At 43.5% G+C, this 18019-nt stretch overlaps 7 protein-coding genes across 8 annotated transcripts; 2 read left to right on the plus strand and 5 right to left on the minus strand.

Moving 5' to 3' along the window:
* Positions 1 to 56: 56 nt before the first annotated feature.
* Positions 57 to 5605, minus strand: Cpr47Ef (Cuticular protein 47Ef). 2 transcript variants are annotated; one of them, XM_017250341.3, is made up of 4 exons: positions 5433 to 5605; positions 1450 to 2146; positions 706 to 1392; positions 57 to 646 (listed from the first exon to the last, which is right to left on the minus strand). In XM_017250341.3, exons 1-4 carry the CDS (start codon positions 5445 to 5447, stop codon positions 270 to 272), a joined length of 1776 nt encoding a protein of 591 aa, XP_017105830.2. In that variant the 5' UTR covers positions 5448 to 5605; the 3' UTR covers positions 57 to 269. The 2 variants fall into 2 exon arrangements, with proteins under 2 accessions (XP_017105830.2, XP_070135039.1); XM_070278938.1 differs by lacking the exon at positions 5433 to 5605 and adding an exon at positions 3068 to 3337.
* Positions 5606 to 7076: 1471 nt separating this feature from the next.
* On the minus strand, positions 7077 to 8634 carry TpnC47D (Troponin C at 47D). Its single transcript, XM_017250346.3, has 4 exons — positions 8481 to 8634; positions 8190 to 8364; positions 7879 to 8130; positions 7077 to 7180 (listed from the first exon to the last, which is right to left on the minus strand). Exons 1-4 carry the CDS (start codon positions 8490 to 8492, stop codon positions 7152 to 7154), a joined length of 468 nt encoding a protein of 155 aa, XP_017105835.1. The 5' UTR covers positions 8493 to 8634; the 3' UTR covers positions 7077 to 7151.
* Positions 8635 to 10991: 2357 nt separating this feature from the next.
* Cpr47Eg (Cuticular protein 47Eg) lies at positions 10992 to 11818 on the minus strand. Its single transcript, XM_017250552.3, has 2 exons — positions 11406 to 11818; positions 10992 to 11336 (listed from the first exon to the last, which is right to left on the minus strand). Exons 1-2 carry the CDS (start codon positions 11415 to 11417, stop codon positions 10992 to 10994), a joined length of 357 nt encoding a protein of 118 aa, XP_017106041.2. The 5' UTR covers positions 11418 to 11818.
* A 132-nt stretch (positions 11819 to 11950) lies between these two features.
* LOC108131593 (trafficking protein particle complex subunit 2-like protein) lies at positions 11951 to 12767 on the minus strand. The gene is made up of 5 exons (XM_017250550.3): positions 12625 to 12767; positions 12398 to 12567; positions 12243 to 12330; positions 12107 to 12186; positions 11951 to 12043 (listed from the first exon to the last, which is right to left on the minus strand). The coding sequence occupies exons 1-5, from the start codon at positions 12655 to 12657 to the stop codon at positions 11998 to 12000; spliced, it is 417 nt and encodes a 138-aa protein (XP_017106039.2). The 5' UTR covers positions 12658 to 12767; the 3' UTR covers positions 11951 to 11997.
* Positions 12768 to 12848: 81 nt separating this feature from the next.
* On the plus strand, positions 12849 to 14019 carry Vhl (von Hippel-Lindau). Its single transcript, XM_017250544.3, has one exon. The coding sequence runs from the start codon at positions 12896 to 12898 to the stop codon at positions 13421 to 13423; it is 528 nt and encodes a 175-aa protein (XP_017106033.1). The 5' UTR covers positions 12849 to 12895; the 3' UTR covers positions 13424 to 14019.
* Positions 13508 to 17056, minus strand: LOC108131587 (WD repeat-containing protein 48 homolog). The gene is made up of 9 exons (XM_017250540.3): positions 16663 to 17056; positions 16381 to 16600; positions 15320 to 16314; positions 15159 to 15263; positions 14962 to 15098; positions 14706 to 14901; positions 14444 to 14638; positions 14283 to 14388; positions 13508 to 14132 (listed from the first exon to the last, which is right to left on the minus strand). Exons 1-9 carry the CDS (start codon positions 16702 to 16704, stop codon positions 14089 to 14091), a joined length of 2040 nt encoding a protein of 679 aa, XP_017106029.1. The 5' UTR covers positions 16705 to 17056; the 3' UTR covers positions 13508 to 14088.
* A 105-nt stretch (positions 17057 to 17161) lies between these two features.
* LOC108131592 (uncharacterized) lies at positions 17162 to 17987 on the plus strand. Its single transcript, XM_017250549.3, has one exon. The coding sequence runs from the start codon at positions 17378 to 17380 to the stop codon at positions 17837 to 17839; it is 462 nt and encodes a 153-aa protein (XP_017106038.1). The 5' UTR covers positions 17162 to 17377; the 3' UTR covers positions 17840 to 17987.
* Positions 17988 to 18019: the final 32 nt, after the last annotated feature.

The raw sequence follows: 18019 nt of genomic DNA on the forward strand, positions 1-18019 counted from the left end.
ACTTAAATCCTTCGGAAATCAAAACATTTATCTTAAAAAAAAAAAACAAACTCATATCCATTTAAAAAATTCATTTATTTTGAAATTTGCTCACATTGTCACGGAAAAAAAACAGAAGAGGTTTCGGGAAATCTTACATAAATAATTTAACCATTTTTTGCGGGTGAGGGCAGGAGGGGGAAGAGAAAGAGGATTTGGGGCAGCTTGCGTTGCACTGAGATTTCTTCGATCCGAGAGATTTTAATGAGAGTAGAGTGTCTTTGTCGGGTTTAATAGCTATAGCCTGTCTGGGGATTGAACTCCCCGTTGCCGCGTCCTGGGCTACCGGCTCCGGGCAGTGGAGGAACATACTGGGATCCAGGTCCACCCGGAGCACCAGGACCGCCAGGACCACCCGGACCACCTGGAGCACCGGGCCTGCCAGGAGCTCCTGGAGCCCCACCGCCGCCACCACCCGCTGGAGGTGGTACATACTGATTGCCAGGACGACCGCCAGGGAATCCAGGGGAGCCTCCAGGTCGACCACCAGGACCCCCGGGGCCACCAGGACCTCCGGGTCCACCTGGACGTCCGGCTCCACCGCCATAGCCTCCGGCACCACCAGCTCCACCGCTACCACCAAATCCTCCAGAGCCTCCAGGACCACCTTTGAAGGATAATTTGATATTTCAGAAGATTTTCTTAATTGAAAGAAAAATGACTTACCAGGACCACCTGGAGCACCTGGGAGACCTGGAGCACCGGAACGACCGGGAGCCCCTGGGGCTCCACCGCCGTAGCCTCCTCCTCCGCCACCAGCTCCGCCGCCGCCAAAGCCTCCTGGTCCTCCTGGACCTCCGGGACCACCGGGAGCACCGCCACGACCTGCGCCTCCACCGTATCCAGCTCCTCCACCACCTCCAGCTCCACCGCCGTATCCTCCTGGGCCACCTGGACCTCCTGGACCACCTGGAGCACCGCCACGACCAGCTCCACCGCCATATCCTGCGCCTCCTCCGCCACCTGCTCCACCGCCGAATCCTCCTGGTCCACCGGGGCCTCCAGGTCCACCTGGACCGCCACCTCGTCCTGCGCCTCCACCGTAGCCAGCTCCTCCACCGCCACCGGCACCACCACCAGCTCCACCTCCATAGCCTCCTGGTCCACCTGGTCCTCCAGGTCCACCTGGGGCACCACCACGACCTGCGCCTCCGCCGTATCCAGCACCGCCTCCGCCAAAGCCTCCAGGTCCACCTGGTCCGCCAGGGCCACGACCACCTCCACCGCCGTATCCTCCAGCGCCAGCTCCGCCACCAGCACCGCCAAAGCTTCCAGGGCCACCTGGTCCCCGACCTCCACCGCCGCCAGCGCCACCACCACCATAGCCACCTCCTCCTCCAGCGCCGCCTCCGCCTGGAAATAAGTATAAATGTTTATTAAAAATTATTTAGTACAGATTTTAAAGCTTACCTCCAGCACCGCCACTATAGCCGCCACCCGGCAGTGCGGAGATGCCCTGCGCCGCCAAAGCCTTAGCAATAGCCTCCGGAATGGGTGGCGGAGTTGGCAGTGCACTACCCGAGGGAACGAAACCATTCTCATCCGCAGTGTACATGATCTCGACCAACTCTCCCTCTGGATTCGTGTATGAATACGAGCCCATAACTGAAGGGATCTCGTTCTCGGAACCCTTGTTCTTCACAGTGCCCTCCTCCTGGGCCTTGATGCCGTTTCCAGTCTCGTAGCTAAACCGATAGTTTCCATCGCCATCGTTTTCGTTCACAAACGAGAGGATGGGTATTGGTGGACCCGCCGGAGGGCCACCAGCCGGAGCACTTGGGCGCGCAGCAGGTGCTGGCCCAATGGGTCTGCTGGGGCCGCCGCCACCGGAGAAGCCGCCAAGGCCATTGTTGATACCACCAAGTCCATTGTTGCCACCACCAAAGCCTCCAGCTCCACCTCCGGTGCCACCGCCGTATCCACCAGGTCCCCCGCCGCCTCCAAAGCCACCAGCTCCGCCGCCGCCACCAAAACCTCCTCCTGGTCCTTGGAGTCCCGCCCCAGGACTGCCGCCTGCACTGGCGGCACTTGCAGGTGGGGGCAGGTATTTGTTGTCCAGCTTCGCTGCTTGTGTCAGAGTCAGCGTCACTGTTGCAACCAAAAGAGCCTGGGAATTATTAATAGAAGTATTCGAGCATTTATTACTTTCCGCTGGCATGTTTGAGGTCGAAACTATTATGTAAATAGGTACAACAAAGTAATAAAAAGTAGAAGAAAAAAAAATAAGAACCTTTCTTTTATTCGGAAAGAACAAAAAAAAATTACAAAAAAAAAAAGAAAGATCGGGTATAATCGAGTTTCTCGACGGTATTATACCCGGTAGCAAATTCTCTATAAATCTGCGTCAAAATCTATAAACGGAATATTTTTTAGATTTTCTGTTAAATTTTCTAGGGGGTCCCCTTCAAACAACCTTCGGGGTACCTTAAACGATTCGTAGATCGCAGTATAGATCTGCATCAAAATTTAGAAACGAACTATTTTCGAATAAATAGTTTGTTACGAAAAAAATTTAACAGTTGTCAGTGACAGTTTTAAATAAAATTTAACTTTTACTCTTCGAGTACCGGGTATATAAACTACGAACAAAGGACTAGCCGTTTAAATAAAAGTCCAAGGGAATACAACATAACTTGGGTTATTTAAAAAAAAAAATTTTTTTTTCAAAATTTTCAAAATGATGCATGAGAACCAAAATCCGACATGTAAACCACAATAATAAAAAAAAACTTTACTAAATACAAAAATTTAAATAAAAAGCAGGAAATCAGATCAAATAAATCGGCCGTTTAAATAAAAGTCGACGAAGAACCAATGGAATACAATATAACTTGGATTATTTAAAAAAAAAAAGTTTTAATAAATCAAAAATTAAAATAAAAAGAAGCCCTTGGTGGACGAATGATGCCTGAGAACCAAAACCAGACATGGGAACCACAATAATCAAAAAAACCTTTCCTAAATAAAAAAAATTTAAATGAAAAGCAAGAAATCAGATTAAAATAAATCGGCGTAAAATATCATCTACCTCCGACTCTTCCATTGAATAAATAGTAGAAACTTTTCAGAGCTCAAAGCTCATTCAGAAAGGTCCATGGTAAGTCAAAAATTAAATAGTTAAAATAAAATAAAAAGAATAAGCCATTTATGTGGTCTGTCTTGTTGGAACGCCAAAATAAAGCGAGTGCTCAATATCAAATTTAAAAATAAAATAAAAGGACAAAATAAGAAGACAAAAAAGACCAAAAATAAAAAATAAGAAAAGAAAAGAGGTTGATTCTTGGTTGAAGGCTGACCACCGAATGAATTTAGAATCTCCAGAGGCTGCCTTTTATAGGGTTCAGGGCCAACTTCAAATACAGGTATGTATTTCGATAAAAAAAAAACTGTGTTTAAAAGGTGTAAAAAAATAATTTAAGTGTTGAATACCAACCCAATCTCCTGGGTATGCTCACAAATAATCAGAAATATGTCACTAAAGAGGTTTTAAAAAACCATCCATTAATATGACTAATGGGGAACATACCTCTTATTAACCTATTGAACGATCTTTCTAGGATCCTCTAGATTTACTGTGATAGTTATCACTCAGATACCATTAACATAACAAAAAAGTCAAGTAAGTGGAGACAAAATTCATACTAATACTAAACAAAATATGTAAAGTTCACACAAATCCCGTAATTGCCATCGCGATGCACGCTTCGACCTGGCCCGCGGGAACATATTGGTTGGTCCTCATATTGGTTGTTTGTAGACGGGTTAGACATGTTAAAAGTCATCATAGTTCGGCATAACTGAATTTATAATCAAATGTGGGGAGGTAGATCCCCACAATATCAGTAGATCATGTTGCAACTATGAAATATTCTAGAATGCAAATTCTTTGAAATCTTTATGTGAGAAATATAGATTAATTGAAATAATGTATTTGAATTGAATCCCATAAAGTTTTACATATTTTTAATAAATGGAATAGTCTGACTATTAAGAACAGTAATTCATAATCCTTTCCCTGGAACTTCTTTCTCATCAAGGCGTCTAAGATCACCTTGTTGTAACCTCTATTGGGGTCAAGAGTGCTGCCAAATGTCGGCCATTTCCATTTCCATGAATGAACTATTCGCCCATTGACGGAGCGCAATCCGATCCGCTCACGTTTCCATTGTTGCCGTCGAATCGGATCGGCGATCGCCCATTAAGGCTGGTAATGTGCGCGGAACTATCAACGTCGTCATCATCACTTGGCAAGTTGTCGCAGCTCGAGGCGAACTCTGATATTTATGGACTTCTTGTTAGAGAGAAGATGTGTCTGCTGCCACCGGAGGACTGGCGACCGGAGCAGCAGTGAAGATGCAACACCGTGTGAACCATTGATGGGGTTTTTGTACGGTGGGGAAGGTTAAGTAAACGGAGCTTTCAAGTTGAAGTTTAAACCGTTTACGGGCCTTTTTGGCCATAAAACTAACAGCTTCATCGATGAGCTCACTTGTCGCCCCGCTTTGCACCTGAATAATATTGTATAATAATGAAATAATGGAAATTCTGACATTTGCCACCGCCACGGATGAGTCAGTGGTTGCACATGCAACCGAATAGAGTCTGGGATCCGAATTTCGTGACCACCTCGGCAGACATCTTCGACAGAATTTCGCAACTGGAGACCCAAAACGAAAACGAAGCCACCCAGCAGCTTACTTACTTGCAAATATAATTGCAGTAATTGCAAATGGGCTGCCAATTGGGTCGCCACTGGTTCAATTTGGATTATCTCTGGGCCTTGGAGGCGGGGGATTACACGACCCCGAGGAGGAGGCGGAGCACTTGGGCAACTTTGCGTGCCATCATCCATCTCCGATTGCCAATGGACTGTTAATTTATGCGTTTTCCGTGGGCGGTTTGGGGGGATGGCCACTTTGATCTTTTTAAGACAATTGTGATATGCTAACAGGGATTGGGAAATCCCTTTTTGGTGAGTTTAAGTCTTTTTTTAAGAGGTATCTGTATGGGGCCTCTGGGTCTCTATTAGTATCTATTAACCTTTTGTTAATGTTCTTAAGCATTCATTCCTAACTATGAATCCTGTGGTATTAGTCTAAACTAGCAGTGGTACAGTAGTAAAAAATTAGTAAAATATTTGAGTTTTTATATTGAAAAAGTCATTACCACTTTAATTACCTAAGGCCTTATTGTTTGGAATTTGTAAAACTTCATTAAATTTTAATCACTTGGCTAATGAAACCATTAAATCACAACCAAATCACAACTAAAAAGTCACTTTTCTGAATCACATTATATAATAAAATCCTAGTTCAAAATTATCCTTAAATTCGTTTTTAAAACTTTTATTTAAGATGGGCACTGTGATCACTATCCTTTGCCACTAAACTTACCCACTTAAGAGCCATCGCTGCACTCTCTCTGTAATCCCAAAGTCAGAGATAGGACCTTTCCGCAAACAACTCCTTCCGTTGTAAGAAAATCCTTGTAACTAATCCTGGCGAGTCCTTCGTTTACAAGTGGCAGTGCAAGATGTGGCCCTCGATTGTCACAGTACTAATGTGCCGATGCAGCCCAGGTTCTCCAGCTTTTATACTTGGTTTGGCGCCAAATGCAATCAAATGGAATGGAATGAACGAAAACGCTGTAGCTGTATAGCACAGGCTGATGCCGAAGCCGGAGCTGAGCGAGTGCTGAGATTTTGATACTTTATGGCATTTATTGCAATCGTGTGCAGCTGTGTTGGTTGCAGTTCCCCCCAGCTGGAGCGGCAAAAACAATTGCATGCCGCAAAAGGGATGCCGGGGATGGGGCGGAGGCGGAGGCGGCGGCGGCGGCGTCGGCTGCTGGTGCATCGAGATTCAACTATTGTCTTTACAGAAACAGCGGCATCTCGTTTACTCAATGTACCTTGTCTTGTTAAACAAACGCTCTTCTCAGCCACATCTCTCCCTGGCTAACAGAAAAAAAAATACAAAAAAATTAGCAACTTGCTGCCGTGCTGCTCGTAAATTGAAATCCAATCGAAACTCTCAACGGTTGGGCGCATCATCGTCAATTCAGCTTCATCTCCATTCAATTGCACGTTTGGGAAACAATTTTAATGCGCTTGGCGTCAAGAATCGCATATACTGATGTTCCTAATCATGTCTGCCCAGACGGATGTCAATAAATCTGGCTAAAACAGTCTATGAGCTCCAGTGTCTTTCACAGGGCGTCCAGCCTGCTGACCTTTCACCTAAGCTGAAAACTCGATTTGAAACTGTATAATAAATACCACTAATATCGACACCCTCTGGCCAAAAGACTTACCTACCGACCGACCATTGCGAAAAACAAGTTGCTCCACTTGGTGGCAACAACATCCATCTACCATGCCCCTTCTCCTTTTTAAACTTTGCAAAAAGGGCAGTTGCCTCTTTTATTTTTTTTTTGTGGATTTTTTGTTGTATGTTTTGGGAAATTGGCTGCATGTTTCGGGGGCCAAGTTTAGCGAAAATGCTTGACATCTTTTGGCAGACAGCCGTGCGACATGGAGAATGCTCATTGACATTTAGCCGTTTAGAAAGGCAGGTAAAAAAAATAAATAAAAACATTGCAGATTGGCAATGGGCTTTTGAATTCTTGGTGGGGATGAATCGAGGTGGCTGGGGCACAGCTGCGCGGACCAGAACGCCAGCCATGTGGCAAAAGGAATTTGCACGCACTTGCAACAATCAAAAAAAATGTGAAACAAAACAAAAAACAACGATGGAAAAAAAGAACAATTGGCCACACTGCGTATGCGCAACATGCATCACTCATACGCCATGGCCTTGCCAAATTAACACACAAATAATCGGGCGGCGACCACGCCCCCTCAACCCAGCCCATTGCATAAAAATCGAAAATAATAATCTGTAGCTAGAGGGCGGCAATTAAAATGACTCAACTCGGATGCAGATGCACGGCACAGAATGGGTTTTTCTACAGCTCGTACTTAGTTCCTGTATAAGCGGATTATTTATAGCGTAATTATGATTACTCAATTGTAGAAATAAAATAGAAAACGTTTATTCAAGCCTCGGGGTTCGGGTATAGACATTAAATAGGATGAGATGGGTCCAATACGCTTACTCGCCAGTCATCATTTCCATGAATTCTGCAAATAGAAGAAGAGCGGGAAAATATTATTTTTTAAAGGTATTATTTGAAATTTTATGATTATTTTTTTGTTATTTTTGAAAGTAATATTCCTTGGCCTAAATTTTGTTCACTTAAAGAGAAATAAATGGAAGAATACTCAAGGTACAAAAGTATTAGCTATTCAAGAAAATTTATGGTATACTTTTATGTTTATTTTATATGGCAGTTTGAGGAGAACTCCAAACAATTCCATACATTTGTAATGATTCTAAGACTCGAATGTGCTGAAGATTTGTATTTAAAATGTCAAGATTTAATATGATTTTAATTTGGTTAAATAAAACGAAAACTTTCCGATTCTATTTATGAGTCATAACTCTTTATCATGAGATCATTAAAAAAGAGTAATTAAAATTTTCAAAAAATAAAAACCAGACAATAAAGACATTTATTCTACAATAATTTCCTGTTGGTGTAATCTTCTAGTTTCTGGCTGAAAGTGATCTTATTGTTTTTTTGTGTACCTATACAAATGTCTAAAAATAATCGGTGGTACAAGGGCAGCTCCATGGCTGGCATGGACGAGGGGCTAGCCCCGCAACAAATTGATATAATTTGTGTGGCAAATGCCTTGGCATTCGGCCAGGGAATTCGAGTATTTTATCGCCCGAATGACGGCGGCTAATTGGTGGGAATCGGAAGGAGAAGACTCACCATCAAAGTCCACGGTGCCGGAGCCGTCGGAATCGATCTCCTCGATCATGATGTCCAGCTCCTCGTTGGTCAGCTGGTCGTCCAACTCGCGCAGGATCTCGCGCAGGCAGGAGGTGGGAATGTAGCCATTGCCCTGCTTGTCGTACAGGCGGAAGGCCTCACGCAGCTCCTTCTGCATGGCCTCATCGTCCTCCTCCACAATGAATTTGGCGGCCAGCTGGACGAACTCCTCGAACTCCAGGCGACCAGACTCTGCAAGTCACACAAAGGTCAACTGAGAGTTTAAAAAATGATCAATTTTGATGACTTACTGTCCTCATCGACCTCATCGATCAGTTCCTCGAGGATTTTCTTGTCGAAGGGCTGACCCATCAGACGCAGGATATCGGCAACCATTTCGGTGGGAATGCTGCCGGTCTTCTGGTGGTCGAAGCTGTTGAATGCCTTCTGCAGAACGGCAATCTGCTCGGGGGTCAGATCCTCATCCTGGAATACGAAAATCGAGAAATTTTATTGATAATAATTGATAATTGGTAATAGTTGATAATATATCCATATATCCTTGAAGAAGAATACGGGCCCTTAATCCATATTCCACTCACAATGTTCTCCATGTTGAATCCTGTGCTAGTTGTTCACCAGATCGATCTCCGCTAACGACTGAAAATTTCGAAAAAACCACTTCTTCATTGCGCTCTTTGGCCATCATCCTCACCCACACACACACACCGTACACCCCACACACCCCACACACCACCCACACCGCCACATCGCCGGGCATTCCAAAAGTAACAAGCTAATTTATGGTTTTCAGCAGCATTTCGAAAATAAAATTAGAGAAAATAAACAAAAGCATACATACGCGTACGTGGAAAAAACTTAAAATTCGTTTTTAATTTTTTTTTTGAAGTGAAACAAAAAGGAAAAAAGTGAGGGAGCAGGATGGCGGGAGGGTGGTGGGTGGGTGAAAAGAACTGTAAAACCATTGACCGTATTTACTGCGGCTGGCCACCAGATACTAACACCAATACCAGCAATGGAACCACCCACCCATCGGAAGAGCAATACAATATTGTAGTGGTTTGCTAAGCTTAACAATGACTATTTTTAATCAACACTGAAGAAAATAAGTGCCTATTTACTTACTACCAAAATATTCGGAATCCATCCAGAAGCCAATAAAATGATGATAAAAATCTCCATATCTCAGGTTGATGATAAACCTGTTCCACATGCGCTGTCATCGTTCATTTAAATTAAACTCGCTTAATGACTTAAAAAAAGTCTTAAATTAACTCGGTCTTAATAAACTTATCTTTATCTATTCTTTTGTTAGATACGGGTAAATTTTTTAACAAAAAAAGGAAGAGTAGATGCGGAACTGGTGTTTCCACCTCCAAGCCAAATAATCAAATAAAAAACTAAAACAATAAAGTGATATAGAGTTCTTCGATTTTCGCTCAGTGTACGCTTAAGTGGTGCTCATTTAATGTATGTATCATATATCTTTCATAATTGGAGCAAAACTGATCACATTTTCCAATGCACAGCGGGTGACACGCTTTATGAATCAATCACGACAGTCCCATAAAATCGTTTTATAACTCGATCAAATTAACGAGCTATTAAAGATCGGTATAAATTAGGTGGATGGAATCATTCCAACCGCACACAGATACCAAATACGTTTTGTGGAAATATCAAACAGACAACGTGCTAAAACATTTTTATAAACGATTCGAATATTGTCTCTTGCGATTCTGCTTCCTATACGGTATAGGATATAGGTATACATATATACGGTATATCTATTCAAATTTATATCAGGCATAATATTAATTTTCGCTTTGTTTAATGCCACCATGATGATGATGATGCTATGCAAATTGATTTATACATTTTAATAAAATAACCATTTGGAATGGCATACATTTCTACAACGTGTGTCTGTGTTTTTGTTTATAAAGCCATGGAATATTGGGAAAATTGAGGAAACCAAATGGTGTTTTCGAATTATGACAGCGCCAGCCAAAGCAGCCGCCAAAAGTTGACGTCACAGTGACATATTGACCATTTGTTTATGTTGTTATTAAATTATTAGCAGATAATGTATGGGAAGCATATATCAGAATGCCACGCCATTACTAATAGACAGCAGCTGAGCGAAAGAATTTCAGAAATTCAGAAAAGATATTCCATTGCACTTATTGATGTTTGAGGTAGTCTCTATGGTATGGCTACAAAAATTTAAGAAATTTTTGGAAAATTATAGATTATAGGTTTTCAGTTTGAGTAAGCATTTTTCCTTCAGTGTTCTCCTGATCGCTTGTCAGCATGGATGGGCTTGTTGACTAGCATCTCAATCGATCATTTGTGAAAATTTGTTTTCATCGCTTGCAGTCTGTCAGCGTTTTCATGTCGAACTTCCAGAGCGATTAGCCTCAGCGACCCAGAACTATAACCAGAATCAGAGCCAAGAATCAATGGATTTTGGCGGCATCGGTAACCGGAGCGAGTGCCAAGCTTTTCAATGTTATTCTGACATTTGTGTGGCGGCGAGGTCGGGTCTAGCCTTGATCGTCGCCACTTTGGATGCTGGGGTACTCTTAATTTTGCCCCTGGTTTCACTCGACAGCATCGCCGGGTAATTGACGATGGCATTCACTTTGCCCGTTGTCATAATTGCAGTGGCATACTCCGGCATCGCACATTTCGAGTGGCTACGGCTGCGATCATAGCATTTGCATCATCTTTTATGACAACAAAGAGCCTGATTATGTGAATGGATAGGGCTAGCTTAAATGTCTCTACACTGGAAGAATTTCCAGAGATCTTCAACTGAAAACTAAAGCCCTAAAACCAAAAGTAATGAAACTTGAATGCCGTATTCCCAAGTTCAGGGCCAAAACATCAATAATGGACAACTGTCGAAACTAATCATATTAATATTCATTATCATGGCTGTTTTCTGACCTGACCTTTAGAGACCTTAGAGAAACATGTTTTAGGCCTTGACTTAAGTTAGTTAATTCAAGATGATCCTTTTTTTTATAAAAAATCAACACATTAGGCTTTTTTAATTTTTAATGCTTTTTATTTTTGGCAAACATAACTTAGGCCTCCTTGGAGGGATGGGCAGCGATCCATTCAAGAGAGCGCTGGATGGCCTCTGGAATTGGGGGTGGGGTGGGCAGAGGGGGGTTGGCAGACAGAACCTGGTATCCATTGGCATCGGCAACATAGGTGAGGGCGACCTGCTCGCCCTCGGGAGAGATCCATGCCTGGTCACCCTTCACAATCCATTCTTCACCATGCAATTCACCTTGCTGCTCAACTTTCACACCGTTATCCAGTTCAAGAACAGCCTTGAAGTCATTTACGTTAACTTCCGCATCGCTGCGGAGAACGTTGGCATTTTCGTTGGCGCAGGCCACGGCCAGCAGACAGGCGAAAGCAATCTATAGTAGATTAAGAGAACCAATCAGATATTTATCCTTTGGAGATTGGATTATTTTTGAGTGACTTACGAAGAACTTCATGTTGTTTGTAGGAAGACTTGAGAAGGCTTACTGATATCGATGTGAATCTATGGCCGGCTTTTTATATGCTAGAGATGCTACCGAAACATCTTCGTCGGTGGCGCCCAAGTTCAAGTCAAGTGACGCGGAGGATTTAATTTCATTAATTATGCATAAGATAAGCCAAAATACATGTTTATGTGTGTCTCGCCATTGCTGTTTAGTTAAAGAGCACGCCGGGCTCATAACAAAGCCAAAAGAAAAAACAGACGGAAGACGAGTTTGACACGGAGACATTAACTATGTGTCAACTAGCAGACACATTGTAAAGATATAATTAATTCTCGAATTATTTTCATCAAAAATATAGTATTAGCATAATATTCGACTAACCAGCGACCGGTTTCCGTTTTGTGCGTATCATTTATTTGAATTTCTTAAAATCGATACTAGCTTCGGGGCGGACACTTGGCCAGGCCACCTTGACATCCCACGCTCTGCTCTGCTCAGCCCAGACCTGCCCTGCCCGGAGAAAATGTTTGTTCACAAGCCACTGTTGGATAATTAGTTTTATTGTAGGGTATCGGTCTTAACTTAAAATCTAAGCATTTCCGCTCATTAGTTTTTGTACTGCACGATCAAATTTTCTGTAAATTAAATTAAGAAGGTGAGAAAATCAAAGGTAATCCAATGTGGCAAGCATATCTTACTTGGAAGCCAACGGCTCGCCGGGAATGTAGAATGGATTACAAACGGCATCTGTGTAAAGTATGTGCAGATTACGAAAGATCTGGGGGGGGGAACAATAATGAAACTATATAAACAAACTGAAGAACTTTAACTTACAGCTCGCACTTCGTTCTCTCTGAGGGCAACGTTACTGGAGTCGATGACCACTATGAGCTTCACTCTGGAGTTTGTCACAAAACCATAACTGCAACGACAACAAACACCTTAGACTGTAAGTAAAACCTAGCTAAATCAATACAATGTTTAGGTACATTTTGTGGTTCTCGGTGGAGTAGAGCAGTCCTAGATAGAGCTCCTTTGAATCGGGAGCTCCTTTTCCAATCAGGCACTTCTCCTCCACAACGTCCAGTGCTGCATGAACATGGTACTGCAAATCCAGCTCCTGTTCCATGTCAGAGGTGGTCAGGTACATGGGCGCATTCTAGGCAAGTCAGAAAGATGTTTATATTTCTAAAAGAACCGAATATTAACAACTTACATCTTTGCCAATTACTGCAATGCAAAATGCCATTTCGTTTATTTACTTTCTTCCTTGTATCAACATCAGCTGATTGAAATGTATCGATGTATCGATATCAAGGTCAGTGTGGCCACAGGCGTTCAGAGAATGAAGTTATCGTAATTGATAAGCATAGGAAATTTTCTTTATCTATACTTGTTGTTTGCATTGCTTGGCCCACGAAGAAAAACAAAAAGCAACAAAAATTGATTTCGTAGCTATTGCTGACAGGCTTAGCACCCTGCTGGAGATGGCGTTGCAAATCGCTCACAACAACCGGGAGCCCCCGCAACCTGGAGGTCCCATGGTCGAGGTTTACGTGCTGTTTGTCAACACCACCCATCGGACACTCGACTTGTACTGGATGTGTTTCCGCGACCAGGAGAACATGTACCTAACCCTGAAACCATTCGAGGAGGTGCGCGTGAATACCTTCAACACGCACAGCTGGTTCTTTCGCGACTATTACACGGGAGAGCGGATGCATGTGCGCTCCAGGCGCATCTTTCACCCGGTCCGGATTCGGGTGCCCAAGAATCCCCAGCACCCGGACCAGCTATGCGACGTTCGCAGTCAGGTGTTGATACACTTTCCTATGCGAACGTTGCGAGAAAACTGCCTCTGGTTGATCGCCCGCTGGCTGATAAGGACGAGCAATGCGCCAAGGAGAATAATCAACGGATACCACATACCCACCACGCTGAAGCAACAGCTTCTTTTGCTGCTCACCACCATAGAATCGTATTCCCGTGTGGCAAGCACCAGACGTCGCCGTTAATGGAAAAGGGATATAATGATAGTTGTTAGATAGCTAAGTGTTCAAATTAGGTTAAATGGAAATTGGAATGAGAGCCAAGCTTGATTTCCAAATAATTTAATAACTTTAATTGATGTTCATCCTGGTTTCTTGATTTTTGTTCATTACTTATGTACAGATTGGCTATCGAAGAGCTTTTACAGGTTGGACTTCTACAATTGCATTGATTTTTTTTATCTTTAACAGATTACTTATACTTATGTTCTATGTATATATTTTATATATAATCCTATTGTGAAACAAGTGTGAATATTACATACAAATATGCGCAATTTTCTAGATCTAGATGCTTTAGATGCAAATACATGTAAATGGTATGTCTGCAGTTATTCAAAGGTTTATCTACGTGTCTGTTGCAAGCTTAATTCTTATAAGTCTGAATCTGAAGTACATATATGTATAATTCCTAACGAAAACAAAACAAACACAGAAGCACACTAAAAGTGCATCTAAAATCATTTTTTGAACAGATTCTTCTTGAATGTTAGGTCCACAGGACGAAGATAAACACAAATACATTGCATAAATACATACATATGGTTAATCGATCTCTACAATCTCTTTTAATCTATTTTTTTTAATGCATCGGTAACTGCAGCGTTAGGCGGGAGATCACATGCCAGTGTTCAATACTTGCGCGTCACGCGCTCCAAACTATCCCCGATCGAACCTATTTGGGGGGCGAATATACATATATAACTCACAGTTAGGCCATTGGAATTGTACAAAAAAAAAAAATATGTGTGTGTGTATATGGGTTGTGTTTTAATGTGCGATGTTGATGATGAGTGTGAAGTTGTGCGTATGCTCTCTTATTTACCATCGTAGTTGAAGTTTTGCTTGGTTTTGTATTGAAACGTAAGATCTGTTGATTGCTTCCAAATGAAGTGGCGCACTGTGCGCAAATCCATATTGGGATCCACAACCTATAGGGTGCGATATTAGATGTTGTTCCAAAAATGTTTCCAATTCTGTTCTTACCACATCGTTGCACCACAGCTCGATACGTTCTTCTGCTGGGAGCTGAGATCCCTCGGAGTTGGCATCGCTCTGACTGTTTTGCAGCGAATTGTTGGCATTGCCACCACTTGGAGTTGTCTCTGCGTTCAGCACCTTCTCTAGAACATGCTCGCAGACTTTTCGGCACTGAATAAATTCGTTGGCAACTAAACGATCCTAAAAGGTCCATATATACAAGACAAGGTTATAACAATTGGAATGATTGATCGAAATAAAAACCCACCTTCTTCGTGCGCTCGGGCTTGGTCATTTGTGGATGAGGCTGCAGGAAGAACGGTATTTTAAGGAACTTGGGTATGTTCTTTTCGATCACCACATCGGTCACCCATTGTGGTGCAGTCTCTTGGAGTAAAGTGCTTTCGCTATCTCCAGCTGCATCGCGGACTAAAAGACGACACACGGTGCGACCACCCACTTCACTGTTGGTTTTTAAAACATATTAGGTAAGCTTCCATTAAGATATTTTCACAAAGACTCACCTAAAAATAACTGGGGTGTGTTTAGGCACTTGGAAGTATCCATTTCCGTGCATATCCGCATCCATATCGTTTGGTGGCATGTTGTGCGGTGTCCAGTGCTCAAGTAGGGCCTCCAGTAATAATTTTCCATAGTTGATCTGTTATATAATGGGGTTTCATTAGGCAATTTATCGGGGAGAGTCTATAAAGATACTTACCTTAATCTCTGTTGTGGGATCTATGCATTCCGGCAGGCCAGCTTCAATAGAAACCCAAGCCGCAAAGCAATCTACTTCCTCCTGTCCCAAAACTATTGTTGGCATCTGCAAGGAGACTTTATTAGACTATGGTCTTAGAAATTATATTATTTAAAACTCACCCCGGTTTTAAGATCGACAGTGAACCAATTGGGAATATAAACCTGCTTGTTGCGCTTCTTTACTTCCGCCTCGTAGTCAACAGCTCCCAATTGCTCTTTTTTCACCACCCTCAGTACATCGTAGACCACAACCTGGTCCTGGGAATCCTTGGTTATGATATACCGTTTGTCGTTGAGCACCGTGCACTCCTTGATGGCGGCTCCCCCTTTAATGCAGGCTAGTTCCGTTCCTCCTTGAGTCCACTGCGCGTCCATGCCACCAGAGGAGTTAAGCGTGCACGTATCGTACATGGGCAACTTCCAGCAACGAATGTCCGAGTTCCAGGTGGTGGCCCACACTCCCGTCTTGTCAATGTTGTACCCTAAACTGAGCACGGGCGCCTGTTCTTCGCAAACAAGCATCTTATTGCTGGGATTACGCAATTCTGTCACAATAATGTTTCGATCTCTGCTACCGGAGATTATGTACTGGAAGTTTTCGCTCATCAACAGCGACCACACTCCTTCCTTGTGAACGTGAATCGTTTGGACGCATCGCTGTTGGCCCAGGTTCCACACCTTGATAGTTCCATCGGAGCTTCCGGACACCACCTGATTGCCATCCGGCGAAACCACGAGGCATCGCACATTCTCCGTGTGACCCCGCAGCTTCATTCTACGCATGCAGGTGCGCGGGTCCCATATGCGGAGAATGTTTTCAGTGGAGCCGCTGACGATTACAGTGCCAGATGGGTTCATGGCGAGGCTGTAGATCGAGTCCTTGGACCCGGTCAGACTAGAGGTGGTCACCGTATTGTTGCTGGCAGTGAGAGCTGTTAATGTGTTCACGTCCCACAGGAAGATGGCCTTATCCAGTCCGGCACTGGCCACCTGTTCCCGATCCTTAGCATAGGCCAGAGCCTGGACATAGTCACGGTGCGTACGGAGGGTGGACATGCAGAATCCCTTTTGGGCATTCCACACCTTGACCGTGGTATCACAACTGGCGCTGATAACTGCAAATATGTAATATGGTGGATTTGGTTAGAAAGCAGCGTAGAAGATGCCATTGGGTTACTCACGATTCCTGCCATTGCAACAGAGGACTATGTCGTTGACCCAGTCGTTGTGATGCTCCATGGACTGTATGTACTTGTCATTGGACTCGGTGCGGGTGTTCCATACCCGGATTATGGCGTCTCGTCCGGCAGAATACAGTTTTCCGTTATTCGCATCCAACTGCAGGGCATTGACGCCATTCCGGTGCTGTTTCTCCTCGGCGTCTCGTATCACGAAGGAAACCTGCCGCACACAGTGGTTGCGGGTGTTTAATTGAATTAAATTGGATTCCCATTCGCTCTCACCTGCATTTTCTTACGGGCCTGACAAGTTTTGTGCGTCAACATGTCTTCCGCGGAGGTTCTGATTGGGTTTTGGGCGAAAACTTCTGGCTCTTCAGGCTTCTGCGGATTTGGTGTTGTGCTGCTGGTGGAGCGCACGCATCTATCGGTGCCAATGGCCGGCGGCTGCCTCCTTACGGATATTTCTGGAGTATTTTACGGATTTGTGGAATTTCCGACCAGCTAAAAATTTTTCGCACCTATTCCGCTTTTCTTTCTCTTTCTCCGGTCGGTGTTGCCACCTTGCGATGGAAGATGTGCCGGCTGTTGAATAAACTTTGCACTACGCTCCGAACATGAACTAGCTCATGGGAACCGTAAATATTAAAATTAATTCTTTTAACTAATGGTATTAAGCTAATAATTTAATTTATACAATTCTTTTCTGATAATAATTTTTTTAAAATCTAAAAGTACTTCTCTTTTTAAGTACATTTGACAACAGTATATAAACACAGAAATATTCAGCTCAACAACAACTTACTTTTAGTAACTTTCCAATAAATATTTCCAATAACACTTTATGTTGAAAAATAAACCATTGCGCTTATATACCAACATATATTTTAGCTGCAACATAACTCGACAACCCTGATCTTTACATAACGAAGAAGAAGAAGACTTGGTCCCCATCACACCGGGAAATATTGCGACTTTATTGCATTTCGACTGAAAAAAAATGGCCAACGCACAGACCAACAATGCCTGCAGCATATGTGATCGGGTGGGCCTGAAGCCCTTCACCCGGGAAAACGTCTTCAACTACTACATACCGCTACACGGGCTAGTTAGCTACGGAGCCCTTTCGGTGAATGTGATGAACCCCCAGATCGTGCCCCAACTCCTCCCAAAGAAAGATCTGACAAATGTCTTTCTCATCTCCGCGGTGGTTGGCAGTGCCTTCTACATTTACGGACGACCTCATCTGAAGGACGTGAAGAACAACAAGCGCGGTGCGTACGCCCTGCTGGGTGCCACGCTCTTTAGCATGGGATCAGTCCTGGCCTGGGCACTGATCAAGTCCGCCATTCCCAAGGACAACGCCCTGCTAGCCACTCTGGCCGGATTGGGAACTGGGGCAGCATTTGTCAAGCTCGGCACCGACTACATTCAGGAAGTGGACAAGCTGCAGAAGAACTAACCGGAAACTAACAACCTGGGTGGGTTGTTTGGGTGCCGACGACGATGGCACTTGGTTCGTACTGTAATTGCTGTCCTGGCCGTAAATAGCTCGTAAATGCAATATTATCTCCCGCATATTTCAATAAAATTACGTAATAAACAATATACGGAATGTGTTTTTTGCTGAAGAATTAATGCC

Source organism: Drosophila bipectinata, chromosome 2R, assembly GCF_030179905.1.
Source record: "Drosophila bipectinata strain 14024-0381.07 chromosome 2R, DbipHiC1v2, whole genome shotgun sequence".
In the NCBI taxonomy this organism is placed as follows: Eukaryota; Metazoa; Arthropoda; class Insecta; order Diptera; family Drosophilidae; genus Drosophila; species Drosophila bipectinata.